General features: G+C 41.2%; 4 protein-coding genes across 4 annotated transcripts; 1 reads left to right on the top strand and 3 right to left on the bottom strand.

Moving 5' to 3' along the window:
• Positions 1 to 1,101: 1,101 nt before the first annotated feature.
• agmat (agmatine ureohydrolase (agmatinase)) lies at positions 1,102 to 5,392 on the bottom strand. The gene is made up of 7 exons (XM_056384113.1): positions 4,804 to 5,392; positions 3,973 to 4,175; positions 3,731 to 3,779; positions 3,125 to 3,320; positions 1,918 to 2,097; positions 1,634 to 1,718; positions 1,102 to 1,548 (listed from the first exon to the last, which is right to left on the bottom strand). The coding sequence occupies exons 1-7, from the start codon at positions 5,106 to 5,108 to the stop codon at positions 1,475 to 1,477; spliced, it is 1,092 nt and encodes a 363-aa protein (XP_056240088.1). The 5' UTR covers positions 5,109 to 5,392; the 3' UTR covers positions 1,102 to 1,474.
• Positions 5,393 to 7,992: 2,600 nt separating this feature from the next.
• Positions 7,993 to 10,904, top strand: LOC130174374 (tubulin alpha-1B chain). The gene is made up of 4 exons (XM_056384112.1): positions 7,993 to 8,152; positions 9,183 to 9,405; positions 9,497 to 9,645; positions 9,761 to 10,904. Exons 1-4 carry the CDS (start codon positions 8,150 to 8,152, stop codon positions 10,739 to 10,741), a joined length of 1,356 nt encoding a protein of 451 aa, XP_056240087.1. The 5' UTR covers positions 7,993 to 8,149; the 3' UTR covers positions 10,742 to 10,904.
• Positions 10,905 to 11,318: 414 nt separating this feature from the next.
• Positions 11,319 to 17,376, bottom strand: pink1 (PTEN induced kinase 1). The gene is made up of 8 exons (XM_056384111.1): positions 16,919 to 17,376; positions 15,752 to 16,027; positions 15,532 to 15,635; positions 15,244 to 15,426; positions 14,544 to 14,707; positions 14,300 to 14,427; positions 13,656 to 13,886; positions 11,319 to 12,809 (listed from the first exon to the last, which is right to left on the bottom strand). The coding sequence occupies exons 1-8, from the start codon at positions 17,273 to 17,275 to the stop codon at positions 12,525 to 12,527; spliced, it is 1,728 nt and encodes a 575-aa protein (XP_056240086.1). The 5' UTR covers positions 17,276 to 17,376; the 3' UTR covers positions 11,319 to 12,524.
• Positions 17,377 to 18,265: 889 nt separating this feature from the next.
• On the bottom strand, positions 18,266 to 21,229 carry LOC130175005 (trypsin). The gene is made up of 5 exons (XM_056385266.1): positions 20,757 to 21,229; positions 20,366 to 20,519; positions 20,026 to 20,164; positions 19,640 to 19,894; positions 18,266 to 19,190 (listed from the first exon to the last, which is right to left on the bottom strand). The coding sequence occupies exons 1-5, from the start codon at positions 20,860 to 20,862 to the stop codon at positions 19,035 to 19,037; spliced, it is 810 nt and encodes a 269-aa protein (XP_056241241.1). The 5' UTR covers positions 20,863 to 21,229; the 3' UTR covers positions 18,266 to 19,034.
• Between the last annotated feature and the right edge of the window lie 407 nt (positions 21,230 to 21,636).

Genomic DNA, 21,636 nt, shown 5'->3' with positions numbered 1-21,636 from the left:
CTACTCTCATAATTTAATACACTGATATTAGAATTTCGAGGTTTGTTGTGGCAGTTCGGGGAAATTCAAAGTTGAAGAGTATCAGGAAGGGAAAAGACAAAAAAAGGGAAGAAGTGATGGAAATGTGCTGAAAAGAAAAAAAATCCCCATGAGAAAAGAGCAGATGAAGGAAGGAGGGAGGGATGAAAAGAAATGAGCACGGCGCTCAGGGAATAGAAGCCGTTTCAGAAGTGATAAATGTTGTTTTGACACGTGTGTCTCCACAGTCCAAAGGTCAGATGGCAGCAATATTAATAATAGTGACAGTAACAGCGTGTCAGGCCGAGACTCAAAGCAGAGATATTAGAAAACAAAAGGCTTTTATTGAATTCACTGGCGACCTCAGGCAGAGTGACAAACTAATGGCTATGAAATAACTAGACACTGGACTCTGAATCTAAGGAACAAAAAACACTCCAGGAGGAGGAAAAAGGAACTACTCAAAGAAACAAACCAATAAACACAAAACGCTCTGTAATGAGGAAAACCCTGACTATATAAAAATAAACTACTCACGCTATAAGCGGAGGATCTAGAATAAACAAACAACTGAGATATATGAAATGAAAATCACTCTTAACGAGGAAAAACAAAGATCTATGAACTTTAACTAGGGCAAAATTTACAAACAAAAAATCACTCTTCTCGAGGTACATAAAGATTACTATGGCGACTTCTGTGGCTGTGGACATGGACAAAGGCTCGGGACGAGGACGAAGACACTCTGGCACAAGACAAGGGGAACACAGACTATTTAAACACATGGAGGGAAATAGGGGACAGGTGGAAACACTCAGGGCAATCAGACTGAGACACATGAGGAAGGACAAGTGACCTGAAACGAGAGGAGAATTACTTTTCAAAATAAAAGCTGCCATCAGCTGCTGTACTTCTACTATCAGTCCACTAGATGGCGTCATGAAGCTGCAGTGAAGTGAAGAGCAGCCCAGCAAACACACCATCATGGAATTTCCCCACCAAAAGGGGAAATTTCAAATTAAAGCTAACAACAGTTAGAGTTTTTTTTAAGACATCTGCAGCATAAAAAAAAAAAAAAGCATCTTAGTCCAACACAAGTTTTTATTCAATAAAAATGAAGTGTTTTCCTGAAATCATGTTCCATTATACATGTCCTTTTCCCACAATGCACAGAGCCTCACCTGACTGGCTGTTACTACATCTGCTGCATAGAAAACATATTTTGATTGCTTTTACAGTAATTACTATAAATGTCTGCTTAGACTATTAAATACATCCATGGTGTCCTTTATACTGATATTTAATTTGTGACATACAAACATTTGTATTTGTTATTTATTGATTAAAATATCATAATGTAATTGTTGCAGAATTGGCCCTCCATACTTTCCTTTGTTTTCAGGTAACTGTATTGATTGTTAACAAACCTGTCCTGTTGTCTGTAAGTCTATTCTGATCAGTAGTATTTCATTTTTGGGAGGACGCACAACATTTCAAAGAGGAGGTTGGCAGCAGTCAGAGCAGTGTTTCCTGGTGAGGAAAAAAAAAGTGTAAATGGTGGTTGTAAAAATATGTATATTAATATTTTGGTTTAAAAATTGAATGTGTCAATTACCTGTGGTGTCATAAGGTGGAGAAACCTCCACTAGATCACATCCGACAAGATTCAGACCACGACAGCCCCGGATAATCTCAACTCCCTAAATCAAACAAAATTAAGAAATGAATATTCATACTGTAAACTGCAGCAAATGAGAACAGCAGAACAGCATCAGTAACAACCACTCTTAATTCCTCTGTTGTTTTTCTCTTGCATGCACGTACCTGTACAGTACACACCTGGAAGTGGAGTAAAGTTTTTAATATGACGAGGTTGTCTGTCTGTTACATCCTGTTTACCTGAATGGGAGTGAGCCCTGCTATCTCTGGTGTGCCTGTTCCGGGGGCAAAGCCGGGGTCAAGAGCGTCGATGTCGAAACTGAGGTAAACCGGACCGCTGCCGATCTGAGCCCGGACCTCAGCCATCAGAGGTGCAAGAGATTTGAACCAACACTCTTCTGCTTGGACCACACGGAAACCCTGCACAACAGACAAACAAGGTAAGCTTGTTCAAAGACAATCCATTCTCTGTTGCTTATAAGAGACAATATGCAAGATTGGCCAATGGCACAAAATGACCTTACTATATCTATTATTGACTTACCTGGTTTGCCCAAGTGCTCATTTTTGACATTTCTCTAGTGATCGCAACAAGTCAAAAAGCCAAATAAAATGATCTGATTCCAGTGTCTCAGGTGTGAAGATTTTACTTTTTTCTTGTCATATTTTAGTAAATGTCAGTGAAAGCGAAACATTTGAAGACTTTGAAGACAAGAACCATTTGTTGCAGCCCTGCAGTCACAGACATGATCGACACTGTCACACAGTGGTGAGGTTGTCTTGTCCTGGTTTTGTCTTGTCCTGTCATTTCCTGTTTTATTTTGAAAAGTAACTCTCCTCTCGTTTCAGGTCACTTGCCCTTCCTCATGTGTCTCAGTCTGATTGCCCTGAGTGTTTTCACCTGTTTCCCTTGCCCAGTGTTTAAATAGTCTGTGTCTCCCTTTGTCTTGTGCCAGTGTTTCACCTGCGTGCACACCAGCTCTTCGTCACAGCTCTTCATCACAGCTCTTCGTCACAGCTCTTCATCACAGCTCTTCGTCACAGCGTTCCTGAAAGTTTTGTGTTCTTCTTCCTCCAAGTGAGAGATTTTGAGTTGTAAGTTTATTTCCTAGTTTTGTGTCATAGTTTAAGTTTGCATAGCCTTTTGTTTCCTCTGTGTGGAGTGAGAATTAGGTTTGATAACCTATTTATTTCTCCACTTGGAGGTGCCCTGAAGAAACAATAAAAACTGTCTATTGAACCCTGCACCTGAGTCCTGAGTCCTTTCCTGGTTGTGACAGACATGATATTATTAATAATAATATAATTAATATACTAATTGGTACCATATCAGTGGGACATTATGAAATGTTTTAACTGCTTATTCATAATTTGGTTATGCAATAAATCCAGAGAGTTGGTATTTGTCTGTTACTGTACCTTTTTAAGACCTACAGTATTTCAGTACCTGAGCCCGGCTCCATTCATATGAATCTGGAGAGTAGCCTGAACCCCGCAGGCCGATCTGGACAACTCTCCTACAGTCCAGAAGCCCTTCCTCCACACAACGTCTGAACGGAGTCCCATGTCCAATCTTCTCCCCCAAGACCACGTCACTGGTGTCAGCATGAGCATCCACGTGGACCAGACCCACCGGGCCATGCCTGATGAAATATCACAGAACAGACAGAGGGATGTGGTGTGGTGTGTAGCCATACAGTGTAGAAACAATTTACAGTCATGCAAAAGTCATCGTGGAACAGAAACAATAAAGATCTGTATTTGAGCTGAAATACTTGGTTAGTCAAATTTTGATAATCAATTAATTTCAGCTGTTTGTTTTATCAACTAAAAGTGCCAAATATGAACTGGCCACAGCAACTGAAGGATTCTCTGCTCTTTTTTTTAAATCATTTTAGATTGAATATCTTTTAGTTTTGGTCTGCTGGTTGGACAAAACAAGACATGTGGAGAAAATGTTTCTACTTTTCAATCACTATATTGATTGCAAAATAATCAACCTGATAATATGGATTATATGCAGCACCAGGGCAATGTTACATAACCTACTTACTTCTCAGCAACAGCCTGCAGGATTGGATATGCAATTGTGTGATCGCCACCTGCAGACACCAAAACTTCCTCAACATCTGACCTTTGATCGAACATGCACTTCAGTTTACAAGGCTATTTAAATGGCTAATAATTATACAGGCACATCAGAGCTTTTACTCCTATAAAACATTTACTGGGATATCCTGACTATCTGTCTAAAAGCTGAAGCAATCAATCACTCCCTTTCATCTAGTCTCTCACCCATGGTCAGAGGGATACATCCAGTAGCCAGGATCTTCCTGTAGGCCTCCCTGATGCGTTTGCAGGTGTCCTTCAGGTCGTACACGTTCACATTGACGTCCCCAATATCAGCCACCATGAGGGACTCGAAAGGCGCCGCCCTGGTGCCGCTGTTGTAAGCCCTCAACAGGGCGGACTCCATTCTGATGTGACGAGGACCAAACCTGTAGCGGTGGAGGAAATATCTGGGGTTTCATTTTTAGTGCTGCAATTTTTGAATCTGAATTTAGGAAGTTGTCTTTACTTGAGTATTTCCATTTCATGTTACTTTATACTTGTATTCCAAGACATTTACAGAGCAACTGCAAATACTAGTTACATTCCAGATTAAGATTTTACACAAAACATATGGTCAGTGTATAAAATATGGAGCATTGTTATAAAGAACCAAGCATTATAGGAAGCTGTTAAAAATAGCTTTACCTTCACAACATTAAAATGCTGCTTACATTAATGCATCAGTATATTTCTAATTATAACACTGAGGATTTTAATGTTGCTATTCAATATTTCTCTCACCACTGATAACATGAAATGTTTACATATGATCAGCTGACTCTTTCGAGTACAGAGTCTTTATCAACTAAACTCCAGTTTCAGTTTATCTTTACAAACTTGAAAATACAAGCTAAATACTGGCGAAGCTGTTTCACAGGATCTTATACTGTAACCACAAAATAATGATGACAGTTTAATGCTTTGCTGAGGACGCACATGCTCATGGTGACATTGTATTAAGACAGCAGCAACAGGCCCACACTTTAACACACAGCTGTAGAGACAGAACAGCACCTGGCTCCGGGTCGGTTCGAGGTCCCGGTGTCTATTGGGACGCCGACAAACGCCGCATCGAGCCCGTCCGCTGCCTCCTGGTAAGGTAACTTGGCCATGGTGGGGATCCCTGACACCCGAGCAACAAACTCTGCGCTCGGTGGCACATTGAAGCGTTTCCCTGAGAAGTCTCTGTTTGGATTTATGCGTAAAACCCGCGCGTCGCTGCAGAGGAACAACGTGTGTCGCGGCTGTAGAGAGAAGAAGTCCGCTGCTGTACAGGTAAAAGTGCGAGAAGCATTCAGGTGTCTCCACATGGAAAACATACCTGCTGAGTTACAGAGCCACAGCGAGTTGTGGTGAGACGGACTTACGCTGCTACTTCAAGTGTTTGCTTGAAAGCTCGTAACATCCCATGTCGTGTTAGAAAACACCAAGGTTCTGTTGAAGGTTTAACCAAGTGGTTAAACCTTGTTATGTTGAATGCACCACGTCTGGCAATTCAGTAAACCGTACACCGTAGAATATCAGCGTTTCTTGTCCGTGTTGTCCGTGTGGCCTTCAAAGTTACGACATGGTTGTGAGCCTGAAGGCAGCATGAGTCCCCAAAACAGTGAGAGAGCAGGTGGGAGGGAAGGTCTGTGGGAGGGAAAGTCTGTGGGAGGGAAGGTCTGTGGGAGGGTCTGTGGGAGGGAGGGTCTGAGGGAGGGAAGGTCTGTGGGAGGGAAGGTCTGAGGGAGGGAAAGTCTGTGGGAGGGAAGGTCTGTGGGAGGGAGGGTCTGTGGGAGGGAAGGTCTGAGGGAGGGAGGGTCTGAGGGAGGGAAGGTCTGTGGGAGGGAAGGTCTGAGGGAGGGAGGGTCTGTGGGAGGAAGGTCTGTGGGAGGGTCTGTGGGAGGGAAGGTCTGTGGGAGGGAGGTCTGTGGGAGGGTCTGTGGGAGGGAAGGTCTGTGGGAGGGAGGGTCTGTGGGAGGGAAGGTCTGAGGGAGGGAGGGTCTGTGGGAGGGAAGGTCTGAGGGAGGGAGGGTCTGTGGGAGGGAAGGTCTGTGGGAGGGAAGGTCTGTGGGAGGGAAGGTCTGTGGGAGGGAGGGTCTATAGAAGCCAACAGAAAACAAACCATGATTTAAAACAAATAAAAACAGAAATAACGCCTCCTGTTGGAATCCTTAAAATCATAAATTGTCATAAATGTCATAAATTGCTGGCTTATAATTTGACTTCAGAAACTTTAGTAATTTAATTATTATTTTTCATTATTATAACCTTTTGTCTTGTAAATGCAATGATGGCATAAGCTCTTTGTCAAGAGACAATCACCACGACCTGAAACCAGCTTCAGTGGCAGAGAAAAATTAAAATAACCCTTTAAATAGTGAGAATTTTGACTTGCCAAGTCAAAATAATGCGAGAAGTCAACAATTTTTTTGTTTTGTTTTGTTTTTAACTTACTATTATGTTCGATAAAAACAAAAATACTCATGGTAAATCAAAATTATGAGATTGTAAATCAACATTTTGAGTTTCAAAGTCACAATTAAGATTTAGTCAAAATCATGTCATAACAAATATACTTACCATGAGCATTTATGATGTCCATACACTAACCTATGCTTCAGTTAACCAATTTTCAGTTTCATACCAATTATTGCCGCCTTGGTTATAATTAAATGACTTTGAAAACAAACTGTGGAAATTCCTTTTTGTACATTTCCACAAATTTTACACAAATGTAAGTGTAATGTAACTTTTGGCAATTCGAAACATTTAGGAAAGAGGATTTGATTAACTTTATTTTACTTTTAGGCTCATTCATTAGTTGAAATTTAACAGAAATAAACTAAAATGTAACTTATATAAATTTGTTGGTAAAGTGAGATATTAATATTGCACATAATCATACTATCTATAGAACATAATTTGAAAAATGTTGTATTTTAAAGTAGCTTGAAAGATAAGGTGAAAATATTTAATTGATTTGTGATTTATTTCTTTTACAAGTTAATGTAAATTATATCTGCTACTGTCAGATGTTTCAGTTGGTCTTCAATACTGCATAACATCCCCTTGATGGTTGTAATCAAGTGCTTTATTGATTAAAACATAATACTGTAATTGTTGCAGAATTGGCCCTCCATACTTTCCTTTGTTTTCAGGTAGCTGTATTGATTGTTAACATACCTGTCCTGTTGTCTGTAAGTCTATTCTGATTAGTAGTATTTCATTTTTTTGAGGACGCACAACATTTCAAAGAGGAGGTTGGCACCAGTCAGAGCAGTGTTTCCTGGTTAAAAAAAAAAAGTGTAAATGGTGGTTGTAAAAATATGTATATTTATATTTTGGTCAGAAATTACATGTGTAAAGTACCTGTGGATCATAAGGTGGAGAAACCTCCACTAGATCACATCCGACAAGATTCAGACCACGACAGCCCCGGATAATCTCAATCAAACAAAGTTAAACAAAACGTATTAATATTTATACTGTAAACTGCAACAAATATATATATATATATATAGAAGGGGCAGAGCCGGCTCTTTTTCCTCAGGAAGCTCAGGTCCTTTAACGTTTGCAGTGAAATGCTGCACATGATTTATCAGTCAGTGGTGGCCAGTGGACTCTGTTATGCTGCTGTCTGCTGGGGCAGCAGCATGTCAGCTGGGTCTGTGCTACTGTTGTGGAGAGACGCATGCAACGTAAGACGGAGGCCATCTTGGACAATACCAACCATCCTCTCCACAACATTCTGGCAGGACAGAGAAGCAGCTGCAGCTGCAGCAAACCTCTCATCTCACTGCAGAACAGAGAGGTTCAGGAGATCCTTTGTTCCCACTGCCATCAGGCTGTACCACACCTCAGCCAGAGGAAGTGGACTCATCTAATTATTATTGTTCTTTTGTTATTAACTGTTTTTATTAGTATTATTATTATTATTATCAACAATGAGCTAATGGACACATGAATTTCCCCTAGGGGATAAATAAAAGTATCTATCTATCTATCTATCTATCTATCTATCAGATATACTATCGGTAGCCTACATGTAGCAACAACCTCAATTTAAAAAGGCACGATAACACATCTTTGAGAGCCTTATAAGCCTATAATGAGATAACGTGTAACAAAGGATCCAGATCCAAGACCTTGCAGCAGATCAAATAATTATTCATCAGCATATCCTCCTAATAAGGTTTTGGATGTGAAACAGTTACTGCGGCAGACGGAGGAGGGTTTTTTTTTGGTGCACTTCACCTGTCTTCCTCCAGAGGCGGGAGCGCGGTGCGTCATCAGACCAGATTCAGCTGCCGCACATCTCAGACGCAAACGCTCCTCAGACTTGTCTCATTACATTGCATAATATCGACAAGCCATCATGGTAAGTGCGACATTACATTTAATTTCTCTCATTTGTCTCCTCGCCTGTGGTTTGAAATGTATATCCTGTATTTTGAAGGACGTGGAGGTGAAAGCGGGTCGTTTATATGATATACATCGTTTATATTTCTCCAACCTTACATTTTATTGTCTTGGTGTTTTCTCTAGCCGGTTATGGCTGTAAATTCATTGTTAACATTCCTACCGTCAGACAATTAGAAATCAGGTGGTGTTTTTTTTTTTTTTTTTACAATGCAGTCCGATACATTCTTGGTCTGCAAACGCCTAATCCTCTTCCCACATAACTCATCTAAATCAGCTTAGATAGCAATGCATGACCACTGGCTTCACGCTAACTCTGCTACCAGTTTGTGGATCTGATTTTCTGGCCCTTTATGCAGCTTTCATATACATTTATATCGCATCAATTCACTGCCCCCTTGTAATACAGATCATTTTTTATGTGAAATGATAAATCCCTGTGGCTATCTTTATGTTACACACAACTAAGACACCTATATTATTTCTATTTACCATAAAATATATATAATAAAGCAGAAAATCTAATTGCCCATAACCTCAGTGGGTGATCTGAATGTGCGCTTTTAAAGAGACAGCACACTGCAACATGTCTGACCTAGATAATCCTCTCTGCCTACAGTAATCCCATGCGCAGTACACCCAGTTTATGTCGCAGCAGAACATGTACTGGCTCCAGAGAGAGAAATGAAAGACTCAGCTTCAGGTAGACGTGTTCTCAGAGAAAATACACGGTGTTAATAGCAGAGGCTTTTTCCTGCAGGGCGGAGAGAATGAGCTGATGCAGTGACGGACAAAATAATGATCCCAATGATGACATATTAAAAAGCATCTTCTGTGTTTAAAGAACGATTGAAAGGTTTTATTGTGTCGTTTGTGCATTGTGTTTCTTTCTTTCATTATAATTATGAAAGATGCTGTTTCTGTAAATGCCGTTCTCTATGTCAGAAATGCATCTTAATCCAAATCTTCTTTCTCTTCATCCCCACCAGCGTGAGTGTATTTCCATCCACGTCGGTCAGGCAGGTGTCCAGATTGGCAATGCCTGCTGGGAGCTTTACTGCCTGGAACATGGGATCCAGCCGGACGGACAGATGCCCAGTGACAAAGCCATCGGAGGAGGAGACGATTCCTTCAACACCTTCTTCAGTGAGACTGGAGCTGGAAAGCACGTCCCCAGAGCTGTGTTTGTGGACCTGGAGCCCACTGTCATCGGTAAACCCGCAGAGATACAGACATCATGGTTGCCTCTTGATTGAATTTAGTCAAACTCTCAAGTCATTTGTGATTCAATCTGTCTCTGCAGATGAAGTGCGTACTGGGACTTACCGCCAGCTGTTCCACCCTGAGCAGCTGATCACCGGTAAGGAGGATGCTGCCAACAACTACGCCCGTGGACACTACACCATCGGCAAAGAGATCATTGACCTGGTGCTGGACAGGATCCGCAAACTGGTGGGTAACTTAACACCAGGAGGAGTTCATTCCTATTTTTGCCTCAAAATATCAAATTAAATCATAATAGTGTATCTCATATATTTGATCAGTGTGTCCTCCTCTCTGTCCTCAGGCCGACCAGTGCACTGGCCTTCAGGGCTTCCTGGTTTTCCACAGCTTCGGAGGTGGCACCGGCTCTGGTTTCACCTCCCTGCTGATGGAGCGTCTGTCTGTCGACTACGGAAAGAAGTCCAAGCTGGAGTTCTCCATCTACCCAGCTCCCCAGGTGTCCACCGCTGTGGTGGAGCCCTACAACTCCATCCTGACCACCCACACCACCCTGGAGCACTCTGACTGCGCCTTCATGGTAGATAACGAGGCCATCTACGATATCTGCCGTAGGAACCTCGATATCGAGCGTCCTACCTACACCAACCTGAACAGGTTGATCAGTCAGATCGTGTCCTCCATCACTGCTTCCCTTCGTTTCGATGGTGCCCTCAATGTTGATCTGACCGAGTTCCAGACCAACTTGGTGCCATATCCCCGTATCCACTTCCCTCTGGCCACATATGCCCCTGTCATCTCTGCTGAGAAGGCGTACCATGAGCAGCTCTCAGTGGCTGAGATCACAAACGCCTGCTTTGAGCCAGCCAACCAGATGGTGAAATGTGACCCTCGCCACGGTAAATACATGGCTTGCTGCCTTTTGTACCGTGGTGACGTGGTGCCCAAAGATGTCAATGCTGCCATTGCCACCATCAAAACCAAGCGCTCCATCCAGTTTGTGGACTGGTGCCCCACTGGTTTCAAGGTTGGCATCAACTACCAGCCGCCCACTGTGGTTCCTGGTGGAGACCTGGCCAAGGTCCAGAGGGCTGTTTGCATGCTGAGCAACACCACTGCTATTGCAGAGGCCTGGGCTCGCCTTGACCACAAGTTTGATCTGATGTACGCTAAGCGTGCCTTTGTTCACTGGTATGTGGGTGAGGGTATGGAGGAGGGAGAGTTCTCTGAGGCCAGAGAGGACATGGCAGCTCTGGAGAAGGATTATGAGGAGGTCGGAGTCGACTCTATTGAGGGTGAGGGAGAGGAGGAAGGAGAGGAATATTAAAAAGGGACAGTAAGGAGATACGTAAACAGGAAACAATTGACCAGTGTGTTCCTAAATACATTCCAAACAGAAATGTTTGTCTTAATTACCAGTTTAACCACGTTCAGAGTAAAATTAAAACACCAGTTTGGCTCTGTCCTAAATAAAGTTCCTGCAACATGAAGTTGTTTGTGTGTTGTTTATTTTTCTTTTCTTTATTAATGAATGGTGACAAATGAACCATTAGTTGCGGGTGATTTCCCCAGCATCATCTTGAAATACTAAAACCTATGTAGCCATCAGATGAGAAAACTGTAGGTGTAAGTCTGAGAAAATTCATTACAAACATTCAAACATCAGACATTACATGTCAGGTTTTACAGGATACAGACTGTACCTACTAAGTTTAGGCCTGTAGTTTATATGTTGAAGTGTTTTCAAGTTAATTTGCGTTATCGAGATGCTGACGTGTTGCTCAGTCATCTTACTGTTTACGTAACCAACTAGGTCGACAAATCAATCTAAATTCACTTGCAGAATTCTATGGATAAGAAGGATCAATACACAAGAGGAATGATTTGTAAAATCAATTCAGGGCTCTTTTCAGAGAGTTACCTTTATTCTGAAACACGGCAGAAAAATCTACATATATCCAAAATATTTCCCACCATCTTTAGTATGAAAACAATATACACACTCTCTATCTTGTATCTCTAACTTACCATGTGATATTTAAAGATGTTAAAATTGTAGACTTAACTGGCTGGTTTTGATAACAGATGACAGTGAAGTGTGATAGGTTAACTCACTCTATTCAAATCAATTTAGCGGAATATAATTTCATGTATAAGCTAGCAACAAACAATCACCAGTAAGCAATACCAGTGGCTCTGAGCATGTGCAAACATGGACATAAAGTGCAAACCATGAGACGAAAAACACATCCATGAGGTCGGTCAGTACTATGCATGATCCGCTCTATCCATTATCATCATCATTAGTGATTACTATGTGGTATCTGCATTACATTGTGCAGAATAGGAGTAATAATAATAATAATAATAGTGACTGTTTGACCCAAAACCTTACACAGACACCCACTGGAAACCATTAGTGTGACGGGCAAACGAGCAAATTACGTGCTGCGTGTTAAAACTTGTCACCCTACACAGTAGAGTCTGATAAGTTCAGTATATTAATAATTTAATTTAAATGATCTGCATTGGCCTTCACCTTTATCAGTGCATAACTTCCACACAGGCCAGGTTTCTTCAAACACACAGGTAATAACTGTGTGGGGTCTAGCAAATATTTAAAAAGTGCATTAGAGCTTTTAAATAAAATATCCACTCTTATAACAGAATTACCTGTAGCCAGTGGTACCTTGCATTTCTGGCCTAATTACATATTCAACTCTAGTGCCTCTATTGCCTCTATTGTCCATGATGCACTGCAGCCAGAAGACAGGTTGCACTTTGCATTAGGGGAACTAGAGGCACTTTGTTAAACTTAGATTTTGTGAGAACTCATTCTGGGAAATGCAGATCAGTGACTCTAGGAGTAGACAGCACTGGGTTAGGGTGGACCGGGAATATCAAACCGGTGAATTACACCATTTGACAATTCACAATAAATGCTGGAGTGCACTGACAGTCAGAGAAGATGTCTAACAGTGTAAGAGTACAGTGTTTTTGCTCCTCTACGTAGCCATTAGATGTAGACTAGACTAAGACTCAGATGTTTCACTGACTATGAAAGCAAATTTTAACTCCAGCCTCCCTGTCTATTCATATGAAGGACTCTTCTATGCAGACAGTATGCAGGCCTGACGCTGCTCTCTTCCATACAGCAGGAAGCCCACAGCCGTGCGCAGGTCCTCCAGATCCAGGTTAGCGAGGAAACTCCTCTGTAGCTCCGCCTCCACCCTGTTCCCACTGGGTCCATCGCAGCCCTTCAGGAGAACCACAGCAGACTGGCACAGCAGCCAATCAGCCAGCTTCCTCATGCCGGCACTGTCCTGATTGGCCAGGGCCTTCCGTCCCCACAGGCTGAGATGTAGCATATCAGCTGCTACACGGGCACTGGGACGCTGCAGAATAACAAAAACGTCAGTGAGTATTTTTGTATCAAAGAATGAATATTTCCAGAATAATTAACATTTATAACAGGGATATATGGGAGATATAGAGGAATAACATTGTTGATTTTAATTTAAATTAGCCTGTATCTTTTTCTATAAGTGTGAGTTCTTTAAAGCTGCACTAATCCATATTTTTATTTTAACAATGAGCAAAAATGACCATATGTAATGTAACAAAAGTTACTCAGTCACAAACCCACACAGAATTACCAGCTGATAATTTCTCCTCTTCGCAGACTCTTTTATCAGTTTGCTGTTTCAGTTCACGCACTGCTCTGCTCTTCCTTTTTGTTAAAACATAAACATACAAATGATTGTGTCCGAATTAGGTTTGTAACTCCTGATAAATCATGTTTTAAGTGTTATAATTATCAAGTAACTACATCTGCATGTGATTTCTGTGGGACTTGGCTGTTGTAACAATGAATAGAGTATTACCTATCTTAACAAATAAATACTATTGTTTACATGCTGGATGTGCAAATACGCCGTTTGGTGACATATCCACCATATCAACCTTATAAAGAAATCCTACTGCAGATCAGTGTTGTGTTTAACACGTTGCACCCATGAGCCAAAATAAAGAAAAAGAAAAAATTCAGTGAATGCAGGTTTAAGATATTTTCATAACCATTAATAGTGATTAAATTGTACAGAACATGACCAAGACTTGTGCGACTTCTCACCAGAAAGCCAGGGAAATAAACACTGACATGATTATATTTCAAATGAATGCTTAGATAATGTGATATTAGCACACAGTGTCCGAACTAACCCTCTCAACCCCTGCTCTACCTTGCTCGGGTTCCTCCTGAGGAGTAATCGGATCACTAGCTGCACATCAGCTGGAACAGCGGAGGGCAGAGCAGGAAGCTGCTTCTCCTGGTAACTCCGGCTCTCCAGTCCCACTGCTCGATAGAACGGGTTACGCTGGTCGAAAATCTCGTAGGAGATGGCACCCACAGCCCAGGCATCCGCTTTGCTGTAGTCAATCACCACACCGCTTCCTGGAACCGCAGTGGCCACCTAAATTATTTTAAATATATGGTTAGTTATGGTTAAATATAAAACCTCTATTAACCCCTTTAAGACACAGTCTTTTTACATTTTTAACTGCAATCTGAGCTACTGCATTGTTACATTTTCATGCCAATAAACATGTGTTGGTGAGTAGCAGTTATATCAACCGTGTCTTTGCTGTTTAAACTGCGATTATGGGTAATTTGATGCTGTCATCCCCAAAATCACATAATCACAAAATCACATCCCTTGATTTATTCCTTAGGATATCTGACAATTGAAACACATGGAAACACAAACATATATATATATATATGGATCAATAATTTTATATGTCTGTGTTTATAGGGGCGAATAACAGATGGCTCAGCAACTGTTGGACATTTACGCAATTACAGTGAGGAGCTACTTAAATCTACCTCAGGCGCCATAAGTGATGCATTGCCTCCTCTGTTGACCCACATGCTGTTGAAGGGCAGCTGTAGACTGGAGTCACTCTGAGCCAGGCAGCAGCCAAAGTCAGTAATCACCAGACGAGGGCAACCATCTGCGTGACAGCAAAAAATCAATTGAAATTTTAACAGAAACCGATGGAATCATGCGGTTTGCGCTGTTTCACGTGGTCTCTTACTGATGGAACACAAGTGTTGTAATTTATATCACCTGAGTCAAATTCCAGCAGCACGTTGTCTGATTTGAGATCTCTGTGAGCGACACCCTGTCTGCACAAATGGTCGACCCCCTCAAGGAGCTGCAGCAGCATCAGGGAGCCGTGCCTGCGGCCCGGTGTGGACACTTCCAGGTACTGTCGCAATGTGCATGGATAGCTGAGACACAGAGAGAGACGGGCTGTTAAATTTCATGTATCATCCTAACTATTGTCATGAAATCAGATCCGGTTTTAAATACTATTTATAGTCTGCATTTTCTCATTGAATGCATTTAAATGCTGTCGCTACCGGATCAGGATTCAAATCACACGCACAAGGGATTCACAGGGATTGAGCACTGAAAGTCTGCGTTACAAAAGGAGACTACTGTCATCGTAGCCATTTATGACAGTGGATCAGTTTTAAATATTAAAAGGCGTAATGGAACACGACTGCTCTCTGTGCTCTGCTGTTGTGTGTAAAGAACCTTGAGCCATTCGCAGCATGAAATTAGATTGCAATTGCTCATGACATGATGGGAAAAGACAATTATTGACTCACTTCTTTATTAAAACAACATAAATTTGTTTGGCCTGATTTCAAATACAAGAACCGTTTACTGTCCCCGCTCTTGCTGTTGTCATCAGTAACCATGGTAACCCTTAAAAGCGTTATAATTCTCATCCTGTCTGAGACTTGATGGCAAGTCTTACTTCTTCATGACCAGGAAAAGTGTGCGATTGTTGCCCAGACCGGCAGGGTTGAGCCTGGCTGGCAGCACATCTGGATACTCTTCCTGGGCACCTGGTAGCAGTGGGACGTCCGCTGTGAAAGCCCGGTACACTCTGATCACGTTGGGGTGTGCTGACACTCTTTTGGGCAAGACTCCAAATTCTCTGAATGTATTAAAGAGATGAGATCACAACCATATACATCATAAACATCTTTCATACACCGTTTTCATTACTACAGAACCATTAAAGAACACAGACAATACTTACCCGTTCAGAGTAATGTGTTCTTTTTCCTGCTTTAAGGCCAGGGCGCCTGCAGGCACCAGCTCCTGTGACATAGATTTTAATATAGCCTCACTCGATGAACCTGCCTGCAAACAAATGGACCAGTCAGTACTTGATATCTGCCTATAGCTTGTTTTCCCCTCGGATAAATGATACCTAAAAATGAAATCTATGGCAATGAAATCTCTCGTAGAATACCCACCCCAAAGTTCCACATCATCTTGATAGCCATAGGGAAGTTTCTTAGTGAGCAGCATGTCAGAGATCGAGCCTTCTCTCCTTCCTCTTCGTCTTCTTTCAGCTGCACCAGGGAGCACTTCCTATCACTTTCCTTCGGAGGGGCGAACTGAGCTGCAGCCTCGTACACGGCTGCATTGGAGCCTTTTCCAATCTGGTTCCCAATAATGTAATCCTCCAGTTTATATCCAGAGGTGAACGGCTTGAGCGGGCTCTGGAATCTTTTCTTCCTGAATACAGCCTGCAGATTGGGAAAAATGTTCTTGCAGATGAGAAAGGTGGCTGCGTGCAAATCACATACTTCATTTAGGCCAGGGGAAACATAACAGACTCAGCCAAGGAAATAGAGAGTATCCACACACAAGCTCTTAACATTTTTCGGCATATTTTCTTTAATTAAATTACATGCTTTTAAAAAATAGCCCAAATACCAAGTAAGGTCAAATATTTTTTTTTAAGTCCTATTTGGTTTGAGGAGCTGGAATCCAGAAATATTTCTTAACACTTAATAACAAGTTGTAGATATCATAATACAATTTCTTTTTTAGCAAGCTTAACATTGTCAAGTGGCCTCATCCTATTAGCAGTAAGAAGGACGCAGTCAGGATTTGTGTAAAGCAGGTGGCCAATTACAATATGTCTCCACAATATTCATGATATAAAATAATCCATTGGCAGTGGTAGAGACAGTAATCAACACCTGCACTTAAGCAAAGTATTTATAATGCAGTGTAAAACCAGTAGATTATGAGAAAATGTCTTGCATTAGAATATTAACTTAAGTAAAAGTAAACAAGAATTAACAGCAGAATATATTAGTATATTAGGTTTTATATTAGGTATCAGACTATTATTATTGTATTTTGATATCATTTCAACTCCTTTAACCACTGTTGGGTTATTTAATCTGTAACAATGCATCATGTTATAAACTGATATGTTTTGTATGTAAAATGTTAATTAGCATGAAGTAACTATGGTAGTTACACTATAAAGTACAGTATATAGTAAAGTGCAGTATAGTATAAGTATATAGCAGCCTAGCATAAAATGAGCTTTACTCAAGTAAAGTACAAATACCACAAAACTGTATTGAAGTACAGGACTTTACTAATAATTCATATATAAATACCTGGATCTCCTGACATGTCGCCGCACTCTGTCTATCATCCTCAAGCTGTTGTTCGATGAGCCCCACACCGAGACCGAAGGCCAGAAACACGGCCCTGTTCCTGGGAGACCCTCCGGTGAACCTCCTCCTGAAGCCGGCGGACTGGAGCTGAGCTGCCAGACCCCGCAGAGAGGTGCGGTAGTAGCGGTACCGAGACGGCAGGAAAGCCCGAGGCTGAACGGTGCGGACCGACGGGCCTACACGAAAACGGTCCGCTCGGAGCTTCGCTGCGACTCGGCCTCCAGATTTGAGGAGACCCACCTGGAGGACCGAGCGGCCCAACTCCAGCCCGCGGCTAATGGCGTGTTTCACAGACATAATTTACCCCCGTAGAAGGTAATTTAAGCTGTTTTTTAGAGACACACTTGAACTATCTCTGCCAGGCAGCGGCACTGCTGTATAAACAAAACAACTCATACTGCGCATGCGCGAGAATGACAGCCGACCTACATTCTCTCATGTCTGTTCAAATTTAAGCTTATTTGTATAGCACCATCTCTCACAGAGGCAGATTAAAGTTGAAACCGAATAAAACAGTGAATAAATGTAAAAACAGAAACATCCATGCATGCCTTCCTCGCAAGTACATGTGTCATTTTTGGTGAAAGTCTTAAGATTTCCATTCTTTAGGTCCATATAGATACTGACCAGACTTAGAAAAGTCCTCTCAAGGCACATGGAGGGGATTTCCACCTTGAGACCTGATGATCTGCTGGGATGCTGCACCGACAGCCTGTCTGATATGTGCTGAGGAGCCAGACCATGAAGTGCTTTGAGAGCCAAGAGGAGAACTTTAAACTGTATTCTGAAAAACAACAGGTAACGGTGACTTAAGTTTAGAGGTCAGATCTTTTTTTAAGTGAGTTGGCCTGACACATTTGTGAGTCTGGTAATTGATTTTCATACCATAGCATAGAGAAGAAATGTGGAACAATGTCATGGATTCCATACACTCCAGATAGCACCCTCTCTAAAATGCTCTGCCCAAATGAAAAGTAAGCATAACTTGTAGTTAAAAAAAAAAAGGAAAATTTGCATACTGGTAAAATACTTTGGTTAAAAGTAGATGTTATCAGTGTTCCCTACAGAGATCAGGGCTGCACTTATCTTGACAGTAAAACCTCTGAGTTTAGGTTCATTGCAATGAAGCTACATTAACAGCAGAGCTCACATTTTTCTTTGAAATGTTTCCAAAAAATCAACTAGAAATGTCTCTGTAAAGTTTATATACATATACTGTATGTTATGCATGAACACATATATTTTTGAAGAAGACTTTTGCTCCAGGTGTCTTCTTCATGACTTCTTTAGACAAATGCCACTGATGCAGTTTGTGGGAATCGCATTTTATTGGCTTCATTCATTCTTGTAAATGGCAAGGCAAGAGATTGCTCAACGCAGAAACAGACAACCAACTCATAAGAGAGACAGATCATCTTAATATCGTCACTGTGGATGGTTTATTCAGTCTTTCAGTGCTCGTGGGAACAGTAGGAAACTTTCACCAGTCAATGCGCCGACCCAGTGTTTTAGTATGATGTCATTAAATCTGTGTCAAAGAATATTTTTATATTTACATTTGCATTCAATGACCAAATGTGATGTGAAAGGTGTTTGTGACCTTGAGTGACCACTTTCACATAAAATACAGTCTTTTGATCCAATGTTAAAATAAAAAATATTGATAACTAGAGCTGGGCGATAATTCAATATTATTATTGATTTTAACCATGTTGCCCATCTCTATTAATTAATGCACCTGCTACTATTACAACTACTACTACTACTGATAATAATAATAATATATTTATTTCTGTATTTCATTTCAGAGCAATACATGAATAAAAATCACAGAATTATTTGCATATTAACATATTTCCAAGAAATGACTTATGGCCCTCGCTCTAAGTTGACATTTAGTTCTATAGAAAACTCACACAGAATGTTATTAGTAATACAAAAAAAAAAAAAGAAGAAAGCCATTGAAAATAATGTGGTGAATCAGGTTGTGAGTTTGTTTTCAAATTGAATCAATGTCGATCTCTGCAGTCTGCTCATCAGGGCTTGTGGCGACTGTTTATGGAGTGTCATTGTCGATTACCCATTTGATCCACTGGACGTAGTTCCTCACTTTGGTGTAAACCCCAGGGAAGTATGGGTTTGCACAGCTGATACCCCAGGAGACAATGCCCTCGAAGTAGCCATTGCAGATGAGCGGGCCGCCGGAGTCGCCCTGTAGATCACAGACACAAAGACCTCGACAGGGATCGTGCAAACTTTGCTGTAAATGCGCCAGAGTTCACTTTTAGTGACACAGCTCGAGGGATGGCAATGCTGGTCCACCAGTTTGGTCTAGACTGACTTTATCTCAACAACTACTAGATGTGACATTTTGTACAGACATTAATGATCTTAAGAGAATTAATCCTACTGACTTTTGTGACCCCAAGACTTTTCCTGGAGTGTTACAACGTTGATTTAGTACATTACAGTAAATTCATGCTCAAAGAACTACTACTATAATGGCCTTTTCTCTCATAAAACATAACACAGAAGTATGTAATACACAGCATCTAGAGCAGTAGTAGTAGTAGTTTGCATTGTACAGGACAGCATTATGCTTATCATTATGTATTCATTGTAGCATGCAACACATGCAAAACAACATAAATCTTACTGTACCTGGCAGGAATCTTTGCCACCCAGTCGAGATCCAGCACACAGCATGTTTGAGGTGATCCTGCCCCAGTAGTAATAGCTGCAGTAAGGCTGCACTCTCACGTCCACGGCACGCAGCACAGGGGAGAGGTAGAAACTGTAAATCTTTGTCACGCCCCAGCCACTCACCGTGCAGACGTCATCGTGGAGCTGAGGGGTGTTTTCATCAGGCAGAGCAGCTGGCTGGACGTTGGCGTTCAGCTGTGCCGGCTCGCTCAGCTGTAGCAGAAACACCAAAGTTATGGCAGCACGTGTGTGAGATGCTGATGAGGCGATGACATCACCCCTCAGCTGACAACAGGAGGGCGTGCATGTGTCAAGAGCTTCATGTACAGTATCTATTAATTCACCTTAATGAGCATGATGTCGTTGTTGAATGTCTTGTAGTTATAGTTGTGGACATATATTTTTGAGACATTGAAGATCTGTTCAAATCCTTCTGTTGTGGTCAGGCTGTGTTCACTCAACACGACCCTCATGCGGCTGCTCCTGAGGGCCACAAGCAGACATAAGGTGCGTCAGAATTTACCCTCTAACTGCGAAATACACAAAAAATACACACATTTCACACCTTTGCTTTCATTATACAACACAGTCAGTTATCATAACATAACTCTTCTCCAAACATCATCAGTCTACGTTAATGTACCTGTGTGCCCCTGTCTGATAAAATCTAGTGTCAGTACTTACGGTTTCCAGCAGTGGGCAGCAGACACCACCCACTGAGGGTGCACCAACGTTCCCCCACAGTAGTGTTGGCCGTCCTCAGACTGCAAGGATGCCTGATATTTGATGGAGTAGGGCCAAACCTCCTGACCTCCGATGATCCTCGCTGCATACACCTCTGTGGACGGTGAGAACAGGAAGTGAGTCAGGCTTTTGGACTTAAACTGTCTTTTTAGATGGTAATAGTGTCGGTTTACAAATCTGTTCTGTGGTGTACTAAAGAGGAAAGTAGAAAAATTGAATCAACGTGTCAGTTTTATTCCTCCGATTAAAGGCCCTCGCTGGATGTCATATACCTCTTAGTGTCTATTAAGAGTATCTAGTATCTGAACATTTTAAAGACTGAGGAACTTACCTGATACTGAGAAAGTCAAAAGCAACAGCACAGTACACCTTCGTAGTGAACCCATATTTTTACTTATAACCTGTAATGGAGAAATATGATGTTTAACAGCTTTCATACACAATATACAATGTGACAATTCATTTAATTGCTCGTTTTAATTACTCAAAAGTGAATGCATTATGCAAAATTATGGTAGAGTTCCTCAATAGGCTATACATGTGCAAGTTTATGGCCTAACTTTTTTTATTTTTTGTTTGTTATTATTTAATATTAAATTTGTTTTTTGCATCTAATTAATGAAAGAAGGTTTACAATCTTCTTGTTTTAGCCACTGAAATGTTACAGAAATGGCTACAATCCTATGATAACCACGTCTTAATGAGCTATAATTCATTAGTATCAGGGCCTAGCTTAATCATCATCATATTATGGAAGCCCTGAAAGGAGAGTTTTTTTTCCGACTGTATAAACAGCCCCTGAGCAGCAAGTGATTTTTATCTGTTTTGCTAAAAATAATAAAATAAAATACATTTCAAATCGTACTGAAGGCCTTCCTGTTTCTTTCTAGGTGATTTAATTTCTCTGTGTATTAAACAGAATTTAGTGCATGTGATTTTTCTAAGTTTTCAATAGTTTTTAGAAAATGTTCTCTTGCCTCTCAGCGCTTGTTTTCACAGATAAATAAAAAAAAGCTTTACCCTGGCAAAAAATAAAACAAGTTTTTAGGGCTTCCGTTTTTACGTAAACCAAGAAAGACCAGACTCGCAAATATCTTTTTATCCTGTTACCTAAAACAGAGCTTTGTTTTCTTGAGATGATAGAGATAGAGAGATAATAGGAAGTAATTATTCCTAATATCCTGTTTTCTCGAGATAATGGAGCTTATTTT

This window comes from Seriola aureovittata, chromosome 9 (genome assembly GCF_021018895.1).
Source record: "Seriola aureovittata isolate HTS-2021-v1 ecotype China chromosome 9, ASM2101889v1, whole genome shotgun sequence".
NCBI lineage: Eukaryota > Metazoa > Chordata > Actinopteri > Carangiformes > Carangidae > Seriola > Seriola aureovittata.
Note: the sequence above shows the minus strand (reverse complement) of the source record. Positions and strands in the feature narration are given on the sequence as shown.

Bases quoted from the DNA above. Each gene is read 5' to 3' on its own strand.
- LOC130174374 (XM_056384112.1), top strand. The intron at 9,406-9,496 runs GTAAACCCGCAG...CTGTCTCTGCAG, and splicing joins CCTGGAGCCCACTGTCATCG to ATGAAGTGCGTACTGGGACT. The intron at 9,646-9,760 runs GTGGGTAACTTA...CTCTGTCCTCAG, and splicing joins TGGACAGGATCCGCAAACTG to GCCGACCAGTGCACTGGCCT.
- agmat (XM_056384113.1), bottom strand. From the start codon at position 5,108: ATGTTTTCCATGTGGAGACACCTGAATGCTTCTCGCACTTTTACCTGT. The intron at 4,176-4,803 runs GTGCTGTTCTGT...CCACCGCTACAG, and splicing joins TCGAACCGACCCGGAGCCAG to GTTTGGTCCTCGTCACATCA. The intron at 3,321-3,730 runs GTAAGTAGGTTA...ATATTTCATCAG, and splicing joins CTGCAGGCTGTTGCTGAGAA to GCATGGCCCGGTGGGTCTGG.
- LOC130175005 (XM_056385266.1), bottom strand. From the start codon at position 20,862: ATGAAAGCTGTTAAACATCATATTTCTCCATTACAGGTTATAAGTAAA. The intron at 19,895-20,025 runs GTGAATTAATAG...TTTCTGCTACAG, and splicing joins ACGACATCATGCTCATTAAG to CTGAGCGAGCCGGCACAGCT. The intron at 19,191-19,639 runs GTACAGTAAGAT...TGTGATCTACAG, and splicing joins GTGGCAAAGATTCCTGCCAG to GGCGACTCCGGCGGCCCGCT.
- pink1 (XM_056384111.1), bottom strand. From the start codon at position 17,275: ATGTCTGTGAAACACGCCATTAGCCGCGGGCTGGAGTTGGGCCGCTCG. The intron at 15,636-15,751 runs GTGGGTATTCTA...ATTTGTTTGCAG, and splicing joins AGATGATGTGGAACTTTGGG to GCAGGTTCATCGAGTGAGGC. The intron at 13,887-14,299 runs GTAGATTTAAGT...AAAATAATTTAG, and splicing joins CATCACTTATGGCGCCTGAG to GTGGCCACTGCGGTTCCAGG.